The sequence below is a fragment of the Paroedura picta genome, chromosome 3, assembly GCF_049243985.1.
Source record: "Paroedura picta isolate Pp20150507F chromosome 3, Ppicta_v3.0, whole genome shotgun sequence".
Classification (NCBI taxonomy): Eukaryota; Metazoa; Chordata; class Lepidosauria; order Squamata; family Gekkonidae; genus Paroedura; species Paroedura picta.
In genome coordinates this window covers 1,897,674-1,925,670 of record NC_135371.1, presented here as the reverse complement: position 1 = coordinate 1,925,670, position 27,997 = coordinate 1,897,674, and the positions used below count along the sequence as shown (strand labels likewise).

The following is a 27,997-nucleotide window of genomic DNA, read 5'->3' as shown; positions in this document are numbered from 1 at the left end:
GGGGGGACCCTGGGCCCCTGCAGCCCCCTTCGCCTCTCCAGGGCCAAAGCCCACACTGGGCTCCTCGGCTCTGGCGGGGGGGGGGGGCAGGATGGCAGAAGCGGCTCCCAGCTGCAGGAGGGATTCCCTGACTGATCCAGGCAGGCCGGAGAATCGGGCAACGGGGGGCTTTGGCCGGCCTCAGCCCGGGGCCTGGCGGAGGAGCTCCCTTTTGCAGGCCCCGTGGCCCCGATCCCCTCTGGGAGCTCCTTCCACCAGGGGGGGGGCCAGGCGGGCTTCCTCGGGGCCAGGGACCGCCAGGGGGCTGCAGCTTCCCGGGGCTTCCTGGGGCTTCCCCTGCCCGCCGTCCCCTGAAGAGTTAAAGGGGCGCGGCTGCTGCCCCGGAGGCGCCTGGGAGGAGGGGGCGGGGTGGGGGGGCAGCCAGAGCCGGCCTCCCCCCCCCCCCCCCCGCCGGAGCATCTTCCAGTGGCGGCCTTGGCCCGAGCCGGTGAGTAGGGAGGGGAAGGGAGGGGAGGCCCTGCTATGCAATGCAGAAAATGATGCAATGCAGAAAAGGATGCAATGCAATGCAGAAAATGCAATGCAATAATGCAATGCAATGCAAGCAAGCACGGGGGCTTGTGGCTCTGCTGGCCAGGCATGCACGCCAAGGCCCCCCCCCGGGTCCCATCCCCAGCATCTCCCGCGAGAAGGAGCCGGCCACGAGGTGGTGGGGAAAGAGCTGGGCCCAGACCCTGGCGAGCCGCTGCCGGCCGGAGTCAGCAATACTGGCCTTGCGGGCCGAGGAGTCGGCTTCGTGCGCCATAGGGATGCCAGCCTCCAGGGGGGACCTGGGGACCCCCCAAATTCTAGCTTCTCTCCAGGCGGCTGAGCTCAATTCCCCCGGAGAGAAGGGCTGTTTGGGAGGGGGGGCTGCATGGCGTGACATTCCACCGAGGTCCTCCCCCCCCTCCAGATCTTGCCCACTCCCGGCTCCCACTCCGAAATCTCCAGGTATTTCCCAACCCAGAGCTGGCAACCCTAGTAGTAAGGCAACTTCACGTCATAATTCACAACAGAAGCCATTTTTCAGCATCAAAAGGGTTCCCCGCTCCGCCTCCGCCTGCAGCCGGGTGGGTGACTTTGGACCAGTTAGAGCTGTTCTCAAAGAGCAGTTCTGCCAGGGCTCTCTCAGCCCCACCTACCTTGCAGTAATGCAAGGTACCTCAAGTAATGGTGTTGGGGAATTTGGGAAGGCATTTTTTAGGGGGAGGGGTTTCCAGCTAAACTGAGCTGAACCCTCCACCCTTCGTCATTAACATGTGGAATTCACTGCTGCAGGAAGCGATGGTGGCTTAAGTCAGTTGGCAGGGGCTCATGTGAATTGTAGTCCATGGACATCTGGAGGACCACAGGTTGACTACCCCTGGCTTAGGTCATAGACACCGGCGGGGATTGGACAAGCATTTAGAGCAAAGGTTGGTCAGTAGCTCTGAGCCAAAAGGTATAGATGGAAGACTCTGTCTTCTTGGGGTCTGGGGGGGGGGAGCCTGGGGGGTGGACTTCTGAAGTTCTGGGTCCACGGGTGGACCTCCTGAGGGCACCTGCTTTCGGCCACCATGTGACACCGTGTCTTTTCACTGGATGGGCCATTGGCCTGATCCAACAGGGCCTCCCTTGTGTTCTTAGGTCTGGGGCAGAGATGCTCTGCTTTCTTGGGGCTTGGGGGGGGGGACAGTGGGAGGGCTCCTGGGTTTCGGCCACTGTGTGACACAGCGTGTTGGACCGGATTCGGGCCACTGGCCGGATCCAGCACGGCTGCTTTTATGTTCTCGTCATTGCAAATGGTGAAGGGAGACTAAAAGATATAAATAAACGAAATCTGGAAAGAGAGGGATGCTGAAGAGGCTGTCAAAGAAAACGGGGCTTCCGGCCCTCCTTCGTTCTCACCCTCCAGGCCACCGGGGGAAGACCCCTCCGACGCCTCCTGGGCCACCTCCTCTGGGTGGTGAAGGGACAGGAGCCGCCATGCAGCCCACTCAGGTAAGGGGGTGTCGTGGGAAAGAGAGGCAGCGGAAGGAAGGAAGGAAGGAAGGAAGGAAGGAAGGAAGGAAGGAAGGAAGGAAGGAAGGAAGGAAGGAAGGAAGGAAGGAAGGAAGGAAGGAAGGAAGGAAGGACAGGTCCTTTCTCTGTCGCAAGGCTCTGGGGATCGGGCCCCTTCCTCTGGGTTCTGGTCCTGCCCAAGGTCAACCCCCCTCCCCCACCAGTGGAGAGGCAGGGCAGGGGTCCCCCCCACCCACCCCCCGTCTGGAACTGGGGCTGGGGGTGGTGCAGCTTTGTAGCAATCCTGGACCACGGATTTCCCCACAGAAAGTGATGCGTCCCTTTTCATGTGAACCTCTCTGGCTTTTGAGGGCCAGCCTGGTGTGGTGGTGGAAGGGCGGCAGGCTAATCTGGGGCACCGGGTGTGATTCCCCACTCCTCCACAAGCAGCCAGCCGGGTAACCTTGGGCTAGTTGCAGTTCTACCAAAGATGCTCCTTTAGCTCTCTGGGGCCCACCCACCCCACAGGGTGTGGAAGGTCATGGTGTTTCTAAGCTGCTTTAGGCCTCCTTCGGATAATGAAAAGCAGGGTATTAAAAAAAAACCCGCTCTCTTCCTCCTCCTCCTCCTCCTCCTCTCCCTTCTCCTCCTAATGTGGCTCCTCCTTTAAAACATGACCCCCCCTCTTTCTCTGGCAGGGCAGGGCACAGAGGGGACAGGTGCTGTGGCTGCAGAGGTGTGTTTGCATCACCTGGTGAATCCCCAGAGGGAGGTTGTTCCAAAGTCTGGGGACCACCCCAGAAAAGGCCCTGCCACATTTAGCTGCTCCCAGCGCCTCCGAGCGGTGCCAGTTCCCAAGACTTTCTCCTTGAGGTCCCAGTGCTCAGCCAGCTCTGTGTTCATTGGCTCCCTTCATTTTGCCTCCCCCCCCCCCCCACGTGGATCAGCTTCCCAGTCCTGTAAAGAAATGCTTCCTTCTCCTTCTTTCCAGGGCTGGGTGTCCTTTGAGGAGGTAGCCGTGTATTTCACCCCGGAGGAGTGGGCCCTGCTGCTGCCCGCCCAGAGAGAGCTCTGCAAGGAAGTCATGCGGGAGAATTATGACACGGTGGCCTTTCTGGGTGAGGATTCCCTTCCCCTGGACTTTTTACTTTGTGCTTTGTGGAGAGAGTGGAAGGAAGTCCCTCATTCAGAAGGAAAGGGTCAGGCTGTCCGGCCTGGGCCCCATAGCTGGCCTCTGTCCCCCTCTGCAGTCCTTCCTGTGAGGCAGGAGGCCTTCTGCTCGCAGAGAGAGAAAGAGAGCAAGAGCGAGAGAGAGACCTAACTGTCTAACTGTAATAACAGGAAGTTCCTAATCTGAACATGCTCCTCCTTTGATGCCCCCTGTAGGATTTTTGTCATATCCATCTGAATGAGGCACATTCCAGGGGGTTTCTGGAAAGAAGGGAGAGAGAGAAACTTGAGACTATTTTACATCCCCCATACTGGCCAGCTGGGTGGCCTTGGGCTCGACACAGCAGTGAAAAAGCTGTTCCCTCAGAGCTCTCTCAGCCTCACCCACCTCACAGGGTGCCTGTTGAAGGGGAGAGGAAAGGGAAGGCACTTGTAATCCACTTTGAGACTCCTTCGGGTAGAGAAAGTGGCATATAAGAACCAACTCTTCTTCTTATAGATTTTTTTCCAAAATTTACATATACACTTTGTCAGTTTCCCATTCAGTTTTTACTGATCAGTATAATCTAAAACTGGGCTCCATTTTCTCCTAAAGTTTTGATCTATTGGTTGTCTGTCGCATATTCAGTCATCGTCTGGCAGCCAATTCCACATTTCAATCCCTTTCTGTGTAAAGTAGTGTTTCCTGCTCTCTGCCCTGACCCTACTGCCCATCCCCTTCATCAGATGTCCTCGAGGTCTAGTATTTTGGCCGTAGGACTAGAACTCCAGACGCATTAATAGGAGCATAGTGTGAACTGGGGGGGGGGGGAAGGGAGGAATTAATAGATCCCCAGAATGTATTTAATAGTTATGGTGGCAAATCTTTGTTAATATTATGAATGATGGGGAGTTAATAGTTCTGCTATCTATCAAGTACTCTCCCAACGGGGACTCAAAGAAACTTACATTGTTCCCCTCCCAACGACCCTGTGAGGTAGGTTAGGCAGAATGTGTGTAATGGGCCCAAGTCCATGGCAGAGGGATCTGAACCTGCATTTCTGATGTCCTAGTTAGGGACGCTAGACTCCGGGTGAGTCCTGGAGACCCCACCGGAATTACAGCTCATCTCTAGGCAACAGAAATTCATGCCCTGCCCTGGAGGGGGGACTCTGTGGCATTAGGCCCCATTGAAGTCCCTCCCTTCCCCAAGGCCACCCTGACTTCCCTTCCACCTTGACTGACAGCGTCTCTCACCAGCCTCATGAGACCCAAACTGTGGGTTACAGACATGAAGACAAAGACAGTCTGTAATTGGTCAAAGCTGGCTAAACAATAGAATGGGCCCTATACTTCTACTGCAGAAAGCCCCATGACACTGTCTTCTGGCGTGGAATACCTTTAAAGTAAGACAAATTAGAATTGTGCTAAGTAGCCAAGCAGCATCTCTGCCTGACTGCAAACCTACCGGGGGGGGGGGGGGCTATTTTGGGGCAGCTCTTTTGACTTGCGGTTTGAGTCAAGGAAGGGCGGGTGTATACATAGGTGCTCCCACGAAATGCTGCCCCCCCTTTTCTCACCACAGGTGGCCTGTCAGTCAATACAGGCTCGGATTTGCCAGGGCCGGTCTCCCAAGCAAGAGTTTTCAAAGCATTTCCAGACAGCAAAGCTTTCCCATCTTGTATTTTCTGCCCCAGTTTAATGGGGTCCGTTTCATGGAAGATTTCTCTCTTTCAGCGCGGTGCGTGTGGGAGCCAGGAGATGAAACAGCAGAGCAGCCAGAAGTGAAGGAGAACCCAGCATGTTCTAATGTACTGAAGAAAGATGAGGGAGAAGAACAAGTCGGGAATAATTCCTGTTTCCTACAAGGTCCTGTCTCACAAGAAGCTGCACAACTCCAGGGCATCTACAGAGGGTGTGACACGAATGAGGCCACCACTGGCGCAGAACAAGCTCATGAGAAATCAGGCAATCGTATCGATTGCAAGGCCAACAACAGAAAAAATGCATATGAATATTTGGAGCATGAAAAAGCTTCTGGGCAGAAGGATTACATTACTACTGATCAAGGAACCCACATAGGAAAGAAACCATATGAATGCCTGGAGTGTGGAAAATGCTTCAGCGGGAGAGGACAACTTAAAGTCCATCAAAGAGTTCACACGGGAGAAAAACCATATAAATGCCTGGAGTGTGGGAAAAGTTTCATTCGAAGGAAATATCTTACTCCCCATCGAAGAATTCACACAGGAGAAAGACCATATAAATGCCTGGAGTGTGGGAAAAGTTTCATTCGGAGGGGAAATCTTACTTCCCATCAGAGAATTCACACAGGGGAGAAACCATATAAATGCCCGGAGTGTGGAAAATGCTTCAGCGGGAGAGGAACTCTTACTGCCCATCAGAGAATTCACACAGGAGAAAGACCATATCAATGCCTGGAGTGTGGGAAAAGTTTCATTCAGAGGGGAGCTCTCACTGCCCATCAAATAATTCACACAGGGGAGAAGAAACATAAATGCCCGGAGTGTGGGAAATGCTTCACTGAGAGGGGAGCTCTTACTGCCCATCGAAGAATTCACACAGGAGAAAAACCATATAAATGTTCGCAGTGTGGAAAATGCTTCACTGAGAGGGGAGCTCTTACTGCCCATCGAAGAATTCACACAGGAGAAAAACCATATGAATGCCTGGAGTGTAGAAAATGCTTCAGTCGGAGAGGACAACTTAAAGTCCATCAAAAAATTCACACAGGAGAAAGACCATATAAATGCCCGGAGTGTGGAAAATGCTTCAGTGAGAGAGCAAATCTTACTGTCCATCAAAGAATTCACACAGGGGAGATGCCATATGAATGCCCGGAGTGTGGAAAATGCTTCAGCGGGAGAGGAACTCTTACTGTCCATCAAAGAATTCACACAGGAGAAAGACCATATAAATGCCTGGAGTGTGGGAAAACTTTCATTCAGAAGGGAGTTCTCACTATCCATCAAAGAATTCACACAGGGGAGATGCCATATGAATGCCCGGAGTGTGGAAAATGCTTCATCGGGAGAGGACATCTTACTGCCCATCAAAGAATTCACACAGGAGAAAGACCATATAAATGCCTGGAGTGTGGGAAAAGTTTCATTCAGAGGGGAGCTCTCACTGCCCATCAAAGAATTCACACAGGGGAGATGCCATATAAATGCCTGGAGTGTGGGAAATGCTTCAGCGGAAGTCTTACTGCCCATCAAAGAATTCACACAGGAGAAAAACCATATGAATGCCTGGAGTGTAGAAAATGCTTCAGTCGGAGAGGAGCTCTTACTATTCATCAGAGAATTCACACAGGAGAAAAACCGTACAACTGCTTGGAGTGTGGGAAAAGTTTCATTCAAAGGAAAACTTTTACTGACCATCAAAGAATTCACACAGGGGAGAAGCCATATAAATGCCCAGAGTGTGGAAAATGCTTCAATGAGAGAGGAGATCTTACTGCTCATAAGAGAATTCACACAGGAGAAAAACCATATAGATGCCTGGAGTGTGGGAAAAGTTTCATTCGGAGGAAATATCTTACTGCCCATCGAAGAATTCACACAGGAGAAAAACTATATAAATGCCTGGAGTGTGGGAAAAGTTTCGTTCAGAGGGGAAATCTTACTTCCCATCAGAGAATTCACACAGGGGAGAAACCATATAAATGCCCGGAGTGTGGAAAATGCTTCAATGAGAGAGGACATCTTACTGCTCATAGGAGAATTCACACAGGAGAAAGACCATATAAATGTTTGGCTTGTGGGAAAAGCTTCACTCAGAGTGGAAGCCTTGCTTCTCATCAGAGGATTCACAAGGAAGAAACCATATAGATGCTTGGAGTGTGGGGAAAGTTCCATTCAGCAGAGAAATCTTTCTTCCCCTAAAATATTTCTCACAGAAAAACAAACATGTAAATTCTTGGTATATGGGGAAAGCTTCATCCAGAGGGGGATTCCTACTTCCCGTCTAAAATGGGCATAGGTCAGAAACTGTATGAATGCCTGGAGTATTGGGGTGGAAAGCTTTTCTCCTAGTGGAAAGCTTGCATCCCATTAAAGAATTCCCACTGGAAGCTGTGTGAGGAGAAAGCCAAGAGAGCTTGTAGGACGAATGTTTCATTGGGAGATGGAAGAACATTTAAAAGAGCACAGGGTGAAAGAGCAAGAGAATCCAGAGTTCCCCAGGTAAGCGCAGGACAGTGAAAGAGTGGTCTTCTTTGCCTCATTGGAACACACGGGGCAGGACCGCTATTGCAGGAAGCCTGTAAGATTACAGGGGGGTTGGAGGGAGCCATCGGAGGGGGGCATGCCAGAGTCCGAATATTGCAATTTCGACCTTTCTAAAAGGAAGCACTTGGAGAAACTTCTGGGCTTTAGAATACTGCCACACGGAGACATTTTCCCAGACAGAAGGGTCACCTATATGTGACTTGAATCATAGATATTTATATTCACAGAATCCTAGAGTTGGAAGGGGCCATGTAGGCCTTCTAGTCCAACCCCCTGCTCAACGCAGGATCAGCCCAGAGCATCCTAAAGCATCCAAGAAAAGTGTGCATCCAACCTTTGCTTGAAGACTGCCATGCTGATTCAGGGTATTCTTATATTGTTTCGTAACTTTTTTTTTTATAATGATTTTTTTTATTTTCATAAAGATAGAAATATAGGATGCAACACGAGTTATTGATACAAAAAGCAGTAAATAAAATATAATCATCATTTGGGAATATACGACCCCACATTGACTCCACAGTGATATAAACTTTTGCCCAAAACTCTAAGAGCCATGAGTCTAGGAGCCATCCACATTTCCACTCCATAAAAAAAAAAAAAGGCCTGTTTAGATATACAAAAGAAAAGTTATTATTCCTTATCCTTAATACAGATACATCTACAAACCATTTATACTTGACCCATTCTAAGAGCCATCCTGACAGGTATAAGTTGAGAGCTTTGCATTTTCTACAGATCAATATGAGCTTTGGCCCTATAACAATACACCAATAAAAAAAAATAATAAGGGGGGAAAGCCCCATTTTATATTTCCAACACTAACGATTATATTACCTATATGCCTACTAAGAAAAAGAAACAAGAGAGAAAAAAGGCACTGCTTCCCCTTTTTCATAAAAATAGCAATGTAGGATACAGTATATGTTGTTAATACAGAGAATAATAAGATTTCCAGGTTTAGATTAAATGCTTAACATTAAACATAGAACAATATAAGCTTTCAGTCTTCTATAGCTTCTCCTTATCCTTGGTTCTGATACATCTACAAAACAATTTATGCTTGACCCATTCTAAGAACCATCCTGACAGATATATTTTCAGATTTAAGTTGAAAGCTTAACATTAAACATTTTCTACAAGTCAGTGTAGGCTTTTGGTCCTAGGACAATACACTAATAGAAGAAAGAAAAAATAAGGGGGGAGAACCCCATTTTATATTTTCAGCACTAATGATTATATTACCTATATGCCTACAAAGGAAAAGAGACAAAAAACAGGAGAGAAAGAGACACTGCTTCCCCTTTTTCATAAAAATGGAAATATAGGATACAGTATAACATTAAACATAAAACAATATGAGCTTTCGGTCTTCTTAAGGGGGTCTCATCTCGAGGCTTGCTACATCTTGTCGTTCCCGTAAAATTATATTCTGTCCCATTGGCCTTTGGCGTAGAAAGTGCAGTTGTACTCTTTCCCGCAGAATATGCATCGATAAATCTTGAGGCCGTTGCACCTCCTGGACTCCAGTATCAATACAATTTTTTCCCCAAAGAGATCCTTTAAATCGGTTACTTTCACTGCAGATCCATATTTCTTTTGATTGATTTTTGTACACTGTTGCTTTGAGATGGCTGTACGTCTTTTTAAAAAGGGTGTCCTTATCTGGGCTGCAGAACTCCGGCATCCCATTTTCCGTCTCCAGAATTTCAGATTTCTCTTCTACTGTTGGTTTTCCACCTTGTTTAGAGCTGTCATCAGCCACTGTTATTGATCCATTATTCCTGTTAAAGACATCTTCCTTGGCATCTTGGATCTCCTTGAAGATATGAATTTCAGATTTCTCTTCTACTGTTGGTTTTCCACCTTGTTTAAAGCTGTCATCAGCCACTGTTATTGATCCATCATTCCTATTGGAGACTTCTTCCTTGCCATCTTGGATCTCCTTGGAGATATTTTTGACCAGTCCATCTAAAAATACTTTGTAATCTTGGGTTTGTATCTCTATTAGATGAGCCAATCTTTTTAACATAGACATGATTTTGACTTTAAAAAACCCCGGCCTCAAACAATTTTACAAGTGGCCAGTAGAGGGCCTCTGTTTTATCCTCTAATGTTCCGGCACAGGCATGTGACGTATTGAAGTCAGTTAAGGCAGATATTCTCGTGCTGGCACAGAGTTCTCCTGAGATTTTCCCATTCACAGCTCTTATCTCTTATCTTCGAAAACCAAAACAATTACAATAAGAGCTTTTGCCAATTAATTCGAGTTGATTTGAGTCCTTCTTCTGCTTAGTTAGGAGAATTAGCCTGCCTCTTAACGAGGTGGCTTCAGGCAGATCAGAGTAAGAGGAGGGGGGAAACAAAGGGCTTTGATGCAGGAAGAGAGACGGAGAAAAAAAACGAGAGATACTTGCAGTAAATGATGTTTTGGAACTCAGCCGATGTCCTCCCCTCAGTTCAAAACGTTCATTTGTGGTAAATCATCATGTAGGGTTGAAGCAGATACTTTAAGATTAAAGAAAGTAAAGAAAGTCCGAGGTAGAAAATGGCAGTCGTCCTCTGGACCTGGAACGCTGACAGCCTATAATCCAGGGAGATATACTCCCTAAAGGATTGGAGACGGCCCCAAGAACTTCCTGGGTAGAAAGGTGAGGTGGGGTTTGCGTGCCCCTCCTCTTTTCTGCCAATTGCTTGTGCAATTGACCCCTGTCAGGCTTCAGAGATAGCAGAGCAGATGCCCTGCCACCCTCGCAGGACGACATCTCTAGCCACACCCCAGCTTGTTTCGTAACTTTTGTATCGTTCAGCAAAAGTGCAGGACAGTTTTTAAGCTCCTGACTCTTCATCTTTGTAGCAGGAGAAAGTGCAGTTTTGACGCTCCTTTCATCTTGAAGGGTCAAGTTTAGTTTTCCCCCTCTGCTTTGAGGAATCAGTGGGTGCTCTGAAGATGTATATTTGGGGTACACCGGTTTGCTTTTCTTGCCCACCGCTTTGGTGACCAATTGTTTGATCTTGACGACAATCTTGGGTTAAAGACAGAAATATTTCTCTCTCTCCCTGCTGCGTTCTCTTCAAAAAGCGTCACGCAGAGCACCAAGTGAGGCTCCTGCTGTCAGCTTCCGTTAGGGAACCTTTTGGGCGAGATCTCTCCGTGCTCTTGTGGGGCTTACAATTTTTCCATTGCATTTGGCCAATGAACACCTGATCAGCTTTCAACTTCCATGTTTGTTAGCTAAGCTTGTGAAATGTTAAGATCTGCCTTTTTTGCTTACCCTCCCCCCCAAAAAAATATTCTAGGATCAGTTGGCATCTGTGTATCCCTGTCAAATTCTTGCCTAATAAAGAATTAACTCTTTGAACGCCTAGAGCTGGTCGCGTTTCATTGAACTGTAAGAGCCTCCCCAAGAGTTTCTCCCACTGCTCCAATAGGAATCTCACTGCATTGCAAGTGGAGCAAGAACATGTGGTGAAGGACACAGACCCTGAAATTGGATGCCCAATTGCTCTGTGTTGATTTGTGGTTCGGTATTGTGTGCAGTTTGGCCGAGAGATCCTAGGAGTCTCTGGCAGCTAGGCAAGGGATGTTCAGAGGCGATTTGTCGCAGCGTGCTTCTGCATCATGACCCTGGTGTTCCTTGAAGGTCTCCCATCCAAATATTAGTCAGGGTCAGCCCAGCTCAGCTTCCGAGACTGAGCTTGCCTTGGGCTATCCAGGTCAGGCTGCCTAATTGCTAACGGGTCACGTGGCCAGAACCTGGGCGAGGGTCTTCCCATTCTCCCCTGGTTCTAGGACTCCATCCTTGATGGGTGGTTCTCACCGCTGGTGCTAGGGAGGCAGGCCTTAAATTTACTTCCTCTGCCTGTCTCCCTGGTAGAACCGCCCTCATCTTCAGTTTTTCTCCTGCCTGCAGGGAGTGCGGTTGTGTGAGCATTAGCTCTTCACCTTTTTTTTATAGAAGCTAGATTAAGACTGTTAGTTGGAATTTCTATACTAAAATCCTTCTACTTCTTCTTTCCTCTGTATCTTTCCCTGCCAGTTCATTCTCCAGGGGGGGAAAATGGGGGGGGGGGTAGTTCATAGTTTATTAAGATTATTTAGTTATAAGCAAAGTTAATTAATAGTTAATGTTGCCAGGTTAGAGTTTAAAGTTAGATGGATAGGAAATGTACTTACTGTTCAGAATGGCAACAAGTGTTTTTCAAGGTGACTATTTGTTGGAGTCTGGTCTCCCAGGCACGCATGGAGCTGCCGGTGGAGCTACGGGCCCGGCAGATTGCGTTCCATCGGGAACCTTACTGACCGTGGCAGCCCGAGAAGCCTAGGAAGGCTACTTGCAAATCAGCCAAAAGGCTGCGTGGAGAGAAGTGTGACGGGGCTAGCAGAGGCGTTCTGCATGAACAAACAAGCTCCAATTCTGACTGCATCATGATTAGCTCTGCAGGGAGCCTTGGCCTCCAGGGCAGCCATGTGCGGAGCTCTGAGTTGCACCTGGGGGAAGGAGTCCCCCTAGTGGCTGAGTGCCAAAATGACAGCACGAGCTCTCTCATACCAGGTGAATCCCAAACCTCTGTTGGCTCTCTGGGACACCCACAGCCGGGCACTTCTTCTGGAGACAGACCTGCAAATGTGAGTGAAGGGCTGCCTGCTGGCATGTCCTCAGAAATGTTCAATTTTATGAAGCGTATGTTAAGAAACGAAATGAATTCGTTTTATCAGCAGAGGTCTGCTTTAAAGGTGCCTTCTTTACCTTTGCCGCCTAGGATGCTGCATCCTCCTGTTCAATATTATTCCCCATCGCATTCTGTTCACTATGAGCAGGTTCCTCAGTCCGTTCCCACCAAGGCGGCTAGAAAAATATGCTATAATTTACCTATGTCCTCAGGATCGTCTGTGAGCGATCCAGAAGGTGAGTTTTTGATGGATGAAGAACAGGGGACACAGGCGATGGAGGAAGATATTCAGGTCCCTGAGTCAACTCGGAGATTTTTAAACAGGAGGATTTTCAAGATTTATTGCAGAAATGTATTGTGGCTTTAGCCCTTATTCAGCCAGAGGCAGCTGAGGCACCGCCAGAAAAAGATATGAAGCCTAGAGTGAAAGGTAAGGAAGAATTTTTTCCTCCTGTGGAGGTCGTACAAAAGGTGTTTCCTATGCCTGAGTTTTTTTTTGGGAAAAAAAAAAAGATTAAGGCAGAATGGCAAAAACCTATGGCTAACAAGCAATTTCCGGCATTTATTAAAAAAAAAACATGTACAAACTCTCAGACTATGTGGAAGAGTTTTACAGACATTTCTGGTCGATGCACCAGTCACGGCCTTGCAGTCACAGGGTCTGGTTTCTCAGGATGGTGAGGGTCACCTTAGAGACCAGGTGGATAAAAAGGCAGATTTTTCTCTCAAAAAGGCACATGAGGCTGTAGTATGGCCATTAGAGCCTCGTCCACAGCTTCCATAACGGCTAGGGCTTCGATAGTCTGGACTGGAAAGCTGGTAAGATTAATTCCTGAAGCAGACAAGAAGTCTACTGAAGGTGTATCACGACTGTTAAAGGCCGTTTGTTATTTAGCAGATGCTACTTTGGATGCAGTTATTTTCGCAGCCAGGGGACTTGCGTCCTTGGCAGCTGCTAGGCGTGGTCTTTGGCTGAGGGCCTGGCCTGCAGACAATCATTCCAAATCCATTGTTATTGCCTACCCCTTTCAGGGAGATAAATTGTTCGGGGATGCATTGAATAGAATTTTGATCGAAACCCGAGATAAAAAGCAAATGATGCCAAAGTTTGTTAGACGTGGTAATGATAGAAAGTTTCAAGGCTTTTCTTTCAGATCACAGAACACCCTACCAAGATTTCAGGAGAACAGGAGAGGATCCTGGGGGAATAGTCGATATTCCCTTCGTAGGGGACGTTACTCCCGATATAACAGACAAGGCTTCAACAGACAGGAGAAGCCGGACAGGGACTCCTCCCAGAATAAAGCATGACTCCCTAGAGGACGGGGAGATTCCGGTAGGGGGTCGTTTGTCATTGTTCCCTCACAGATGGTTGAAGCGCAGTCCGTCTAATGGGCTGCAGAGATAGTTCAGGTTGGTTACAAAATAGAATTTTTTGCAATTCACCCCAACAGGTTTCTGGTGTCCCCATTAAGCGCAAATCGGCTCAAGAGAGATGCTCTGCTAAAAGCAGTCCAACATCTACTAAACATAAGAGCAATAGAAATAGTTCCTGCAGAGGAACAGAGAAAAGGAGTATACTCAATTCTGTTTACAGTGCCAAAATCAAACGGGGATTGGCGTCCAATTCCATTTGTGGCATTACGCCAGTCAGGCGTGTTAATACGTCATTTTCGGACGACCTCTTGATCCGAGCGTCATCAGCTCAGGAATCAACATCACACACAGAGAGAGTGATTACCACTCTGAAGGAAATCGGATTTCTAGTCAATCTGGAAAAAGAGTTCCATGGTTCCTACCCAGTGCTTTGGAGCATCTGGGAGTTTTGTTGAACACGAAAAAAGGAAAATTGGTTTTTGGATCAAATTGGATCAAAAAGACCAGAGATCTGGTGGGGGCTGTGATACGGGAAAAATCAACTTCACTTATGACACTGGCAAAACTCATGGGAGTTCTGGTAGAAACACGGAAGCATTACAATGGGGGCATCTCCACCTGCGTCCTTTACAGTCCCTTCTAAGGCCATTTCAGGAGAAAATAACAGCCAAGTCAAACATCAGAGTCAGGTTAACTCCTGCCGTAAGGAGCAGCCTCTTGTGGTGGCTGAAGCCGGTGAATCTTGGTCAGGGACGCTTTTTCGTGAACAAGAATTAGTCCTACTCACAGATGCCAGTCTGTCAGGGTGGGGAGCCACTCTGGAGACTTGGCATGTTCAAGGGAAATGGTCAGCACAAGAGAGGGAGTTTCCAATAAACCTATTGGAAATCAGAGCAATTCGACTGGCCTTGGTACACTTCCAAATCAAATTACAGCAAAAGCATGTCCTGGTAAGAACGGACAATGTTGCAGCCAAGGCTTATTTAAACAAGCAAGGGGGGACGAAATCTCCCTCACTTCACAAGGAAGCGTCACTGATTTTACAATGGGCAGAGAAGACTCTTCTGTCCCTGAGAGCAGAACATATCAAAGGGATCCTGAATGCACAGGCCGACTGGCTCCGTAGACAGGAGATTTCCGAAGCAGAATGGTCCTTGAATCGGGGTGTATTCAAAATGATTGTGGATCACCTTGGCAATCCAGTGGTAGATCTATTGGCCAGTCAGGAGAAGGCGCTCTTACCTCGGTTTTTCACCAGGTTTGCTCAACGCAGAGCAGAACAGATAGATGCCCTGACGGCTCAGTGGCCGCAGGGTCTGTTATATGCATTTCCTCCAGTCCCAGTCATTCCCAAGGTGCTCAGAAAGGTCAGACAGCAAGGGGCACAGGGAATCCTGGTGGCTCCTTATTGGCCACGCAGACCATGGTTGGCAACAATCCTGCATCTAGCGGTGGGGAAACACCTGTCATTACCGGTAATACCAGATCTCTTGACACAGGGGCCAGTCTGGCATTACGAGCCAGGCTGGCTACAGCTGACCGCGCGGAGACTGAACGGTCAGCTCTGCTAAAATGCAGCCTTAGTGAAAAGGTGACTAGCACCATACTGGCGGCCAGAAAACCTTCTACTGTTAGGATATATAATTATTCTTGGAAGGTATTTGTCAGGTGGTGCAGACAAAAAAAAACAAAAAAAAAACAGGACCCTTTAAAGCCTGGGTTATGGGTCGTACTGGAATTTGTACAAGAAGGATTGGATCAGGGTTTGAAAGCATCCACATTACGTAGACAGGGGGCAGCCTTGGCGACAGTCATTCCGAAGGTTCAAGGGTTTCCCTTAGCCAAGCATCCTCACGTTACGAGGTTTCTGAGGGGAGCCACGGTAGTTTCTCCCCCAGCCGTGCATCGTTTCCCAACTGGGAGCCTGAGTGTGGTACTATCAGCGTTGCTGAGACAACCTTTTGAACCTTTACAGGATATTTCATTGAGACATTTGCGACTCAAGGTTATTTTCTTAGTTGCAGTAACGTCTGCTAGACGAATTTCAGAATTAGGAGCTTTATCCATTAGGAAAGATCTTTGTGGGTTCCACAAAGATAAGGTGGTTTTGTGGACAGATCCTATATTTAGGCCCAAGGTGGAATCTAGATTCCACAGGATGCGGGAAATCAATTTGCCTACATTCTTTCCTGACCCTAAACATCCTAAAGAAGTTTTGTGGCATAGATGAGATGTACGAAGGGCCCTCAAGGCATTCCTTATACGTACGGAGCCATTTAGGAGATCAGAGTCAATGTTCATAAGCATTTCTCCGCCTAATAAAGGGGAAAGGATGTCTACTGTGGCTATCGGAAAGTGTCTCAGGGATTGTATTGCTGAAGCATACAGTTCATTGGGTAGGCCTGTGCCCTCTGGCATTACAGCGCATTCAGTTAGGGGGGCGGCAACAAATGCTGCCATGATAAATTCTGCCTCTGTAGAACAGATCTGCAAGCGGCTACCTGGTCTTCAGTTTCCACCTTTATTAGGCACTATAAGCTTAGTGGTTACAGCGCAGCGGAGGCTGCCTTTGGCAGAAGTGTTCTTTTACAAGGCTTACATTCAGACGACACAATCCCGCCCGGGACAAAGGAAGCTCTTGCATATCCCATCAAGGATGGAGTCCTCGAACCAGGGGAGAAGGCCCATTGGCACTTACCGTGAAGGGTGCTTCTCCCTGGGTTCTAGGACTCCATCCAGCCCTCCCTGGGCGTCGTCTGAAATGTAGTCCTGTTATAGTCATTATGGGACAGGAAAAGGGGGAATACTGGAATTTAGTTGTTCGGAACTGTTTGTTCTGCTTCCTCTTCCACTATTTCATGTTCTTATTATAAAAAAAGAAAAGAAAAGAAAAATTATTACAGAGAGTTATGGTTACGGTAGTTTGGAGTATTGTTTCTCTGAGCTTTGGAAGGATCACAACTGAAGATGAGGGCGGTTCTACCAGGGAGAGGAAGTAAATTTAAGGCCTGCCTCCCTAGCACCAGCGGTGAGAACCACCCATCAAGGAGGGAGTCCTAGAACCCAGGGAGAAGTACCCTTCAGGGTAAGTGCCAATGGGCATTCCCTTTGTTTTGGGCTCAGCAGCTCCCATCATCAGCTGGACTACCGAGGTCAATTTTGAGGCACCAGCCATATTTTCCAGGTTCACAAAAACACCATTTAGGGCCTGGATGTTGTCGTTCCCTTTGTGTCTCCTGCGACATTCCCCACAATCCTCCAGAAGATGCTGGTCAATTCTGAGGCCTCTAACCTGAGTTTCTGAGGAGTCAAGCTTATCACAAGACAAAGAAGCAGAGGGTGCCTTTTATGTATACAGACTGATTTATTTAAAACCTTTTAGTATCGCCTTTCCATTCAAATGGGCGTCCCCAAGGCACCCAACATGAAGAAACACTTGGACGTGAAAACATTTCAAAAGACGTAAAACAATTCCCGTAAAACATGTAGTTATCTATAGAAAAGCCCACCCCCAACGCAAGGCAGGGTGTGAACCACAGCTCCTGGGGGCATGACAGAAACCTTCGCTCATTGGGGAAGTGGACAAGAGACAGTTGCCAGATGAATCTCGCTCGGGGGCGGGGGGGGGGGTCGTTCCAAATATTGCTGCCCTGCCTGAGAAGACCTTTCTCAAGCTTCTCTCCAGCTGGGCTCAGCCAGCAGACGGGCCCAAGGCCTGGCCGCAGCCCCGCTACAGAAGCCAGGCCAAGAAGGGGACCTCCGGGGCTGGGGGGCTGGGGGGGCGGGACGGAGGACCCTGGGGAGCTCTGGGCCTTGGGGAGTGGCCCGAGGGGCTGGCAGGGAGTGGGGCCAGCCGGCAGGAGTCCCAGTGGGGTTGGGTGCCGGAGACCTTTTCGGGGTGGGAAAGCTGGGCCGAGATGTGCTGGCCCCAGAGCTACCCGGGGCTTGAAGGTCCGGGCCATCCCTTTGCCTGGAGCTCAGCCGCAGACGGAGAGTCACAGCCCCCCAATGGCTCCGCTCAGGGGCTCAGGGGCGCCGTGTCCTGTGGGGGGGACCCTGGGCCCCTGCAGCCCCCCGCCCCCCTCGCCTCTCCAGGGCCAAAGCCCACACTGGGCTCCTCGGCTCTGGCGGGGGGGGGGGCAGGATGGCAGAAGCGGCTCCCAGCTGCAGGAGGGATTCCCTGACTGTTCCAGGCAGGCCGGAGAATCGGGCAACGGGGGGCTTTGGCCGGCCTCAGCCCGGGGCCTGGCGGAGGAGCTCCCTTTTGCAGGCCCCGTGGCCCCGATCCCCTCTGGGAGCTCCTTCCACCGGGGGGGGGGGCCAGGCGGGCTTCCTCGGGGCCAGGGACCGCCAGGGGGCTGCAGCTTCCCGGGGCTTCCTGGGGCTTCCCCTGCCCGCCGTCCCCTGAAGAGTTAAAGGGGCGCGGCTGCTGCCCCGGAGGCGCCTGGGAGGAGGGGGCGGGGTGGGGGGGCAGCCAGAGCCGGCCTCCCCCCCCCCCCCCCGACCATCTTCCAGTGGCGGCCTTGGCCCGAGCCGGTGAGTAGGGAGGGGAAGGGAGGGGAGGCCCTGCTATGCAATGCAGAAAAGGATGCAATGCAGAAAATGATGCAATGCAACGCAATAATGCAATGCAATAATGCCAAGCAAGCAAGCAAGCAAGCACGGGGGCTTGTGGCTCTGCTGGCCAGGCATGCACGCCAAGGCCCCTCCCGGGTCCCATCCCCAGCATCTCCCGCGAGAAGGAGCCGGCCACGAGGTGGTGGGGAAAGAGCTGGGCCCAGACCCTGGCGAGCCGCTGCCGGCCGGAGTCAGCAATACTGGCCTTGCGGGCCGAGGAGTCGGTTTCGTGCGCCATAGGGATGCCAGCCTCCAGGGGAGACCGGGGGATCCCCCAAATTCTAGCTTCTCTCCAGGCGGCTGAGCTCAATTCCCCCGGAGAGAAGGGCTGTTTGGGAGGGGGGACTGCATGGCGTGACATTCCACCGAGGTCCTCCCCCCCCTCCACATCTTGCCCACTCCCGGCTCCCACTCCGAAATCTCCAGGTATTTCCCAACCCAGAGCTGGCAACCCTAGTAGTAAGGCAACTTCACGCCATAATTCACAACAGAAGCCGTTTTGCAGCATCAAAAGGGTTCCCCGCTCCGCCTCCACCTGCAGCCAGGTGGGTGACTTTGGACCAGTTAGAGCTGTTCTCAAATAGCAGTTCTGCCAGGGCTCTCTCAGCCCCACCTACCTTGCAGTAAAGCAAGGTACCTCAAGTAATGGTGTTGGGGAATTTGGGAAGGCATTTTTTAGGGGGAGGGGTTTCCAGCTAAACTGAGCTGAACCCTCCACCCTTCGTCATTAACATGTGGAATTCACTGCTGCAGGAAGCGATGGTGGCTTAAGTCAGCTGGCAGGGGCTTATGGGAATTGTAGTCCATGGACATCTGGAGGACCACAGGTTGACTACCCCTGGCTTAGGTCATAGACACCCTCCGGCGGGGATTGGACAAGCATTTAGAGCAAAGGTTGGTCAGTAGCTCTGAGCCAAAAGGTATAGATGGAAGACTCTGTCTTCTTGGGGTCTGGGGGGGGGGAGCCTGGGGGGTGGACTTCTGAAGTTCTGGGTCCACGGGTGGACCTCCTGAGGGCACCTGCTTTCGGCCACCATGTGACACCGTGTCTTTTCACTGGATGGGCCATTGGCCTGATCCAACAGGGCCTCCCTTGTGTTCTTAGGTCTGGGGCAGAGATGCTCTGCTTTCTTGGGGCTTGGGGGGGGGACAGTGGGAGGGCTCCTGGGTTTCGGCCACTGTGTGACACAGCGTGTTGGACCGGATTCGGGCCACTGGCCGGATCCAGCACGGCTGCTTTTATGTTCTCGTCATTGCAAATGGTGAAGGGAGACTATAAGTCAGGAGTAGTCAAACTGCGGTCCTCCAGATATTTGTGGACTACAATTCCCATGAGCCCCTGTCTGCATTTGCGGGCAGGGCCCCATGGGAATTGTAGTCCACGAACATCTGGAGGACCACAGGTTGACTACCCCTGCTATAAATAATATAAACAAACGAAATCTGGAAAGAGAGGGATGCTGAAGAGGCTGTCAAAGAAAACGGGGCTTCCGGCCCTCCTTCGTTCTCCCCCTCCAGGCCACCGTGGGAAGACCCCTCCGACGCCTCCTGGGCCACCTCCTCTGGGTGGTGAAGGGACAGGAGCCGCCATGCAGCCCACTCAGGTAAGGGGGTGTCGTGGGAAAGAGAGGCAGCGGAAGGAAGGAAGGAAGGAAAGGTCCTTTCTCTGTCGCAAGGCTCTGGGGATCGGGCCCCTTCCTCTGGGTTCTGGTCCTGCCCAAGGTCAACCCCCCTCCCCCACCAGTGGAGAGGCAGGGCAGGGGTCCCCCCCACCCACCCCCCGTCTGGAACTGGGGTTGGGGGTGGTGCAGCTTTGTAGCAATCCTCGACCACGGATTTCCCCACAGAAAATGATGGGTCCCTTTTCATGTGAACCTCTCTGGCTTTTGAGGGCCAGCCTGGTGTGGTGGTGGAAGGGCGGCAGGCTAATCTGGGGCACCGGGTGCGATTCCCCACTCCTCCACAAGCAGCCAGCCGGGTAACCTTGGGCTAGTTGCAGTTCTACCAAAGATGCTCCTTTAGCTCTCTGGGGCCCACCCACCCCACAGGGTGTGGAAGGTAATGGTGTTTGTAAGCTGCTTTAGGACTCCTTCGGATAATGAAAAGCAGGGTATGAGAAAAAACCCCGCTCTCTTCCTCCTCCTCCTCCTCCTCCTTTCCCTTCTCCTCCTAATGTTGCTCCTCCTTTAAAACATGACCCCCCCTCTTTCTCTGGCAGGGCAGGGCACAGAGGGGACAGGTGCTGTGGCTGCAGAGGTGTGTTTGCATCACCCAAATCCATTCCATGGAGGCACCTGGTGAATCCCCAGAGAGGGAGGTTGTTCCAAAGTCTGGGGACCACCCCAGAAAAGGCCCTGCCACATTTAGCTGCTCCCAGCGCCTCCGAGCGGTGCCAGTTCCCAAGACTTTCTCCTTGAGGTCCCAGTGCTCAGCCAGCTCTGTGTTCATTGGCTCCCTTCATTTTGCCTCCCCCCCCCCCCCCACGTGGATCAGCTTCCCAGTCCTGCAAAGAAATGCTTCCTTCTCCTTCTTTCCAGGGCTGGGTGTCCTTTGAGGAGGTAGCCGTGTATTTCACCCCGGAGGAGTGGGCCCTGCTGCTGCCAGCCCAGAGAGAGCTCTGCAAGGAAGTCATGCGGGAGAATTATGACACGGTGGCCTTCCTGGGTGAGGATTCCCTTCCCCTGGACTTTTCACTTTGTGCTTTGTGGAGAGAGCGGAAGGAAGTCCCTCATTCAGAAGGTATTTAAGTATTTGAAAGGTTGTCACTTGGAGGAGGGCAGGACGCTGTTCCTGCTGGCTGCAGAGGAGAGGACACACAGTAATGGGTTTAAACTTCAAGTACAACGATATAGGCTTGATATCAGGAAAAAGTTTTTCACAGTCAGAGTAGTTCAGCAGTGGAATAGGCTGCCTAAGGAGGTGGTGAGCTCCCCCTCACTGGAAGTCTTCAAGCAAAGGTTGGATGCACACTTCTCTTGGATGCTTTAGGATGCTTAGGGCTAATCCTGCGTTGAGCAGGGGGTTGGACTAGATGGCCTGTATGGCCCCTTCCCACTCTATGATTCTGTGATTCTATGATTCTAGTTCAGCATTGGAATAGGCTGCCTAAGGAGGTGGTGAGCTCCCCCTCACTGGAAGTCTTCAAGCAAAGGTTGGATGCACACTTCTCTTGGATGCTTTAGGATGCTTAGGGCTAATCCTGCATTGAGCAGGGGGTTGGACTAGATGGCCTGTATGGCCCCTTCCCACTCTATGATTCTATGATTCTAAGGAAAGGGTCAGGCTGTCTGGCCTGGGCCCCATAGCTGGCCTCTGTCCCCCTCTGCAGTCCTTCCTGTGAGGCAGGAGGCCTTCTGCTCGCAGAGAGAGAAAGAGAGCGAGAGAGAGACCTAACTGTCTAACTGTAATACCAGGAGGTTCCTAATCTGAATATGCTCCTCCTTTGATGCCCCCTGTAGGATTTTTGTCATATCCATCTGAATGAGGCACATTCCAGGTCCTGCTAGGTCAGACCAGGGAGGGAATCTTATCAAAATCCCTTTTAAGGCTTTGTATTCTTGTGGCCATCCCTCCATCCTCCAGCAATTAATTCCACATTTTTTTCCTTTTCTTTTAAAAAAATAATTTGATAATTTATTTAAAATACATTACATGTTACAAAACTACTATTATATTTTTTGAACTATTTTACATACAGAAGAAAAAAGAAAACATGACATACTTTGGCAGGGGGTTTCTGGAAAGAAGGGAGAGAGAGAAACTTGAGACTATTTTACATCCCCCATACTGGCCAGCTGGGTGGCCTTGGGCTCGACACAGCAGTGAAAAAGCTGTTCCCTCAGAGCTCTCTCAGCCTCACCCACCTCACAGGGTGCCTGTTGAAGGGGAGAGGAAAGGGAAGGCACTTGTAAGCCACTTTGAGACTCCTTCGGGTAGAGAAAGTGGCATATAAGAACCAACTCTTCTTCTTATAGATTTTTCCCAAAATTTACATATACACTTTGTCAGTTTTCCATTCAGTTTTTACTGATCAGTATAATCTAAAACTGGGCTCCATTTTCTCCATTTTGATCTATTGGCTGTCTGTCGCATATTCAGTCATCGTCTGGCAGCCAATTCCACATTTCAATACCTTTCTGTGTAAAGTAGTGTTTCCTGTTCTCTGCCCCGACCCTACTGCCCACCCCCTACATCGGATGTCCTCGAGGTCTAGTATTTTGGCCGTAGGACTAGAACTCCAGACGCATTAATAGGAGCATAGTGTGAACTGGGGGGGGGGGGGGAAGGGAGGAATTAATAGATCCCCAGAATGTATTTAATAGTTATGGTGGCAAATCTTTGTTAATATTATGAATGATGGGGAGTTAATAGTTCTGCTATCAAGTTCTCTCCCAATGGGGACTCAAAGAAACTTACATTGTTCCCCTCCCAACGACCCTGTGAGGTACGTTAGGCAGGATGTGTGTAATGGGCCCAAGTCCATGGCAGAGGGATCTGAACCTGCACTTCTGACGTCCTAGTTAGGGACGCTAGACTCCGGGTGAGTCCTGGAGACCCCACCGGAATTACAGCTCATCTCTAGGCAACAGAAATTCATGCCCTGCCCTGGAGGGGGGACTCTGTGGCATTAGACCCCATTGAAGTCCCTCCCCTCCCCAAGGCCACCCTGACTTCCCGTCCACCTTGACTGACAGCGTCTCTCACCACCCTCATGAGACCCAAACTGTGGGTTACAGACATGAAGACAAAGACAGTCTGTAATTGGTCAAAGCTGGCTAAACAATAGAATGGGCCCTATACTTCTACTGCAGAAAGCCCCATGACACTGTCTTCTGGCGTGGAATACCTTAAAAGTAAGACAAATTAGAATTGTGCTAAGTAGCCAAGCAGCATCTCTGCCTGACTGCAAACCTACCGGGGGGGGGGGGGGCTATTTTGGGGCAGCTCTTCTGACTTGCGGTTTGAGTCAAGGAAGGGCGGGTGTATACATAGGTGCTCCCACGAAATGCTGACCCCCCCTTTTCTCACCACAGGTGGCCTGTCAGTCAATACAGGCTCGGATTTGCCAGGGCCGGTCTCCCAAGCAAGAGTTTTCAAAGCATTTCCAGACAGCAAAGCTTTCCCATCTTGTATTTTCTGCCCCAGTTTCATGGAGTCCGTTTCATGGAAGATTTCTCTCTTTCAGCGCGGTGCGTGTGGGAGCCAGGAGATGAAACAGCAGAGCAGCCAGAAGTGAAGGAGAACCCAGCATGTTCTAATGTACTGAAGAAAGATGAGGGAGAAGAACAAGTCGGGAATAATTCCTGTTTCCTACAAGGTCCTGTCTCACAAGAAGCTGCACAACTCCAGGTCATCTACAGAGGGTGTGACACGAATGAGGCCACCACTGGCGCAGAACAAGCTCATGAGAAATCAGGCAATCGTATTGATTGCAAGGCCAACAACAGAAAAAATGCATATGAATATTTGGAGCATGAAAAAGCTTCTGGGCAGAAGGATTACATTACTACTGATCAAGGAACCCACATAGGAAAGAAACCATATAAATGCCTGGAGTGTGGAAAATGCTTCAGCGGGAGAGGACAACTTAAAGTCCATCAAAGAGTTCACACGGGAGAAAAACCACATAAATGCCTGGAGTGTGGGAAAAGTTTCATTCGAAGGAAATATCTTACTGCCCATCGAAGAATTCACACAGGAGAAAGACCATATAAATGCCTGGAGTGTGGAAAATGCTTCAGCGGGAGAGGAGCTCTTACTGCCCATCAAAGAATTCACACGGGAGAAAAACCATATAAATGCCTGGAGTGTGGGAAAAGTTTCATTCGGAGGGGAGATCTTACTTCCCATCAGAGAATTCACACAGGGGAGAAACCATATAAATGCCCGGAGTGTGGAAAATGCTTCAGTGGGAGAGGACATCTTACTGCCCATCGAAGAATTCACACAGGAGAAAGACCATATAAATGCCTGGAGTGTGGGAAAAGTTTCATTCAGTGGGGAGATCTTACGTTCCATCAGAGAATTCACACCGGGGAGAAACCATATAAATGCCTGGAGTGTGGAAAATGCTTCAGCAGGAGAGGAACTCTTACTGTCCATCAAAGAATTCACACAGGAGAAAGACCATATAAATGCCTGGAGTGTGGGGAAAGTTTCATTGGAAGGAAATATCTTACTGCCCATCGAAGAATTCACACAGGAGAAAAACTATATAAATGTCTGGAGTGTGGGAAAAGTTTCATTCAGAGGGGACATCTTACTTCCCATCAGAGAATTCATACAGGGGAGAAACCATATAAATGCCCGGAGTGTGGAAAATGCTTCAGCGGGAGAGGAACTCTTACTGTCCATCAAAGAATTCACACAGGAGAAAGACCATATAAATGCCTGGAGTGTGGGAAAAGTTTCACTGGAAGGAAATATCTTACTGCCCATCGAAGAATTCACACAGGAGAAAAACTATATAAATGCCTGGAATGTGGAAAAAGTTTCATTCAGAGGGGAGATCTTACTTCCCATCAGAGAATTCACACAGGGGAGAAACCATATAAATGCCCGGAGTGTGGAAAATGCTTCAGTTGGAGAGGACAACTTAAAGTCCATCAAAAAATTCACACAGGAGAAAGACCATATGAATGCCCGGAGTGTGGAAAATGCTTCAGTGGGAGAGGACAACTTAAAGTCCATCAAAAAATTCACACAGGAGAAAGACCATATGAATGCCTGGAGTGTGGAAAATGCTTCAGTGGGAGAGGACAACTTAAAGTCCATCAAAAAATTCACACAGGAGAAAGACCATATGAATGCCTGGAGTGTGGAAAATGCTTCAGTTGGAGACGACAACTTAAAGTCCATCAAAAAATTCACACAGGAGAAAGACCATATGAATGCCCGGAGTGTGGAAAATGCTTCAGTGGGAAAGGACAACTTAAAGTCCATCAAAAAATTCACACAGGAGAAAGACCATATGAATGCCCAGAGTGTGGAAAATGCTTCAGTGGGAGAGGACAACTTAAAGTCCATCAAAAAATTCACACAGGAGAAAGACCATATGAATGCCTGGAGTGTGGGAAAAGTTTCATTCAGAAGGGAGTTCTCACTGCCCATCAAAGAATTCACACAGGAGAAAGACCATATGAATGTCCAGAGTGTGGAAAATGCTTCAGTGGGAGAGGACAACTTAAAGTCCATCAAAGAATTCACACAGGAGAAAGACCATATAAATGCCTTGAGTGTGGGAAAAGTTTCATTCAGAAGGGAGTTCTCACTGCCCATCAAAGAATTCACACAGGAGAAAGACCATATAAATGCCTTGAGTGTGGGAAAAGTTTCATTCAGAAGGGAGTTCTCACTATCCATCAAAGAATTCACACAGGGGAGATGCCATATGAATGCCCGGAGTGTGGAAAATGCTTCAGCGGGAGAGAAACTCTTACTGTCCATCAAAGAATTCACACAGGAGAAAGACCATATGAATGCCTGGAGTGTAGAAAATGCTTCAGTGGGAGAGGACAACTTAAAGTCCATCAAAGAATTCACACAGGAGAAAGACCATATGAATGCCTGGAGTGTAGAAAATGCTTCAGTCGGGGAGGACAACTTAAAGTCCATCAAAGAATTCACACAGGGGAGAAGCCATATAAATGTTTGGCTTGTGGGAAAAGCTTCACTCAGAGTGGAAGCCTTGCTTCTCATCAAAGGATTCACAAGGAAGAAACCATATAGATGCTTGGAGTGTGGGGAAAGTTCCATTCAGCAGAGAAATCTTTCTTCCCCTAAAATATTTCTCACAGAAAAACAAACATGTAAATTCTTGGTATATGGGGAAAGCTTCATCCAGAGGGGGATTCCTACTTCCCGTCTAAAATGGGCATAGGTCAGAAACCGTATGAATGCCTGGAGTATTGGGGTGGAAAGCTTTTCTCCTAGTGGAAAGCTTGCATCCCATTAAAGAATTCCCACTGGAAACCATGTGAGGAGAAAGCCAAGAGAGCTTGTAGGACGAATGTTTCATTGGGAGATGGAAGAACATTTAAAAGAGCACAGGGTGAAAGAGCAAGAGAATCCGGAGTTCCCCAGGTAAGCGCAGGACAGTGAAAAAGTGGTCTTCTTTGCCTCATTGGAACACACGGGGCAGGACCGCTATTGCAGGAAGCCTGTAAGATTACAGGGGGGTTGGAGGGAGCCTTCGGAGGGGGGCATGCCAGAGTCCGAATGTTGCAATTTCGACCTTTCTAGAAGGAAGCACAAGGAGAAACCTCTGGGCTTTAGAATACTGCCACACAGAGACATTTTCCCAGACAGAAGGGTCACCTATATGTGACTTGAATCATAGATATTTATGTTCACAGAATCACAGAATCCTAGAGTTGGAAGGGGCCACACAGGCCATCTAGTCCAACCCTCCTGCTCAACGCAGGATCAGCCCAGAGCATCCTAAAGCATCCAAGAAAAGTGTGCATCCAACCTTTGCTTGACGACTGCCATGCTGATTCAGGGTATTCTTATATTGTTTCGTAACTTTTGTATCGTTCAGAAAAAGTGCAGGACAGTTTTTAAGCTCCTGACTCCTCATCTTTGTAGCAGGAGAAAGTGCAGTTTTGACGCTCCTTTCATCTTGAAGGGTCAAGTTTAGTTTTTCCCCTTTGCTTTGAGGAATCAGTGGGTGCTCTCAAGATGTATATTTGGGGTACACCGGTTTGCTTTTCTTGCCCACCGCTTTGGTGACCAATTGTTTGATCTTGACGACAATCTTGGGTTAAAGACAGAAATATTTCTCTCTCTCCCTGCTGCGTTCTCTTCAAAAAGCGTCACGCAGAGCACCAAGTGAGGCTCCTGCTGTCAGCTTCCGTTAGGGAACCTTTTGGGCGAGACCTCTCCGTGCTCTTGTGGGGCTTACAATTTTTCCATTCGGCCAATGAACACCTGATCAGCTTTCAACTTCCATGTTTGTTAGCTAAGCTTGTGAAAGGTTCAGATCTGCCTTTATTGCTTACCCTTACCCTCCCCCCCAAAAAATATTCTAGGATCAGTTGGCATCTGTGTATCCCTGTCAAATTCTTGCCTAATAAAGAATTAACTCTTTGAACGCCTAGAGCTGGTCACGTTTCATTGAACTGTAAGAGCCTCCCCAAGAGTTTCTCCCACTGCTCCAATAGGAATCTGCCTGCATTGCAAGTGGAGCAAGAACATGTGGTGAAGGACACAGACCCTGAAATTGGATGCCCAATTGCTCTGTGTTGATTTGTGGTTCGGTATTGTGTGCAGTTTGGCCGAGAGATCCTAGGAGTCTCTGGCAGCTAGGCAAGGGATGTTCAGAGGCGATTTGTCGCAGCGTGCTTCTGCATCATGACCCTGGTGTTCCTTGAAGGTCTCCCATCCAAATATTAGTCAGGGTCAGCCCAGCTCAGCTTCCGAGATTGAGCTTGCCTTGGGCTATCCAGGTCAGGCTGCCTAATTGCTAACGGGTCACGTGGCCAGAACCTGGGCGAGGGTCTTCCCATTCCCTTGGTTTTGGGCTCAGCAGCTCCCATCGTCAGCCGGACTACCGAGGTCAATTTTGAGGCGCCAGCCATATTTTCCAGGTTCAAAAAAACGCCATTTAGGGCCTGGATGTTCTCGTTCCCTTTGTGTCTCCTGCGACATTCCCCACAATCCTCCAGAAGATGCTGGTCAATTCTGAGGCCTCTAACCTGAGTTTCTGAGGAGTCAAGCTTATCACAAGACAAAGAAGCAGAGGGTGCCTTTTATGTATACAGACTGATTTATTTAAAACGTTTTAGTATCGCCTTTCCATTCAAATGGGCGTCCCCAAGGCACCCAACATGAAGAAACACTTGGACATGAAAACATTTTAAAAGACGTAAAACAATTCCCGTAAAACATATTGTTATCTATAGAAA

The 27,997-nt window shown here is 49.3% G+C and overlaps 2 protein-coding genes across 2 annotated transcripts; both read left to right on the top strand.

Moving 5' to 3' along the window:
- Nucleotides 1-1,525: 1,525 nt before the first annotated feature.
- On the top strand, nucleotides 1,526-10,786 carry LOC143833936 (uncharacterized). Its single transcript, XM_077330281.1, is given in 4 exon segments — nucleotides 1,526-2,022; nucleotides 3,014-3,140; nucleotides 4,909-7,009; nucleotides 7,011-10,786. Coding segments are annotated over 4 exon segments (2,541 nt in total). The 5' UTR covers nucleotides 1,526-1,875; the 3' UTR covers nucleotides 7,177-10,786.
- Nucleotides 10,787-17,970: 7,184 nt separating this feature from the next.
- LOC143833922 (uncharacterized) lies at nucleotides 17,971-27,187 on the top strand. Its single transcript, XM_077330249.1, has 4 exons — nucleotides 17,971-18,011; nucleotides 19,611-19,696; nucleotides 20,630-20,756; nucleotides 23,278-27,187. The coding sequence occupies exons 2-4, from the start codon at nucleotides 19,682-19,684 to the stop codon at nucleotides 25,818-25,820; spliced, it is 2,685 nt and encodes an 894-aa protein (XP_077186364.1). The 5' UTR covers nucleotides 17,971-18,011; nucleotides 19,611-19,681; the 3' UTR covers nucleotides 25,821-27,187.
- Nucleotides 27,188-27,997: the final 810 nt, after the last annotated feature.

What these genes read in the sequence shown, in the direction of transcription:
- LOC143833922 (XM_077330249.1), top strand. An exon ending in TGACACGGTGGCCTTCCTGG is followed by an intron (nt 20,757 to 23,277) that starts GTGAGGATTCCC and finishes TCTCTCTTTCAG; the next exon opens with CGCGGTGCGTGTGGGAGCCA.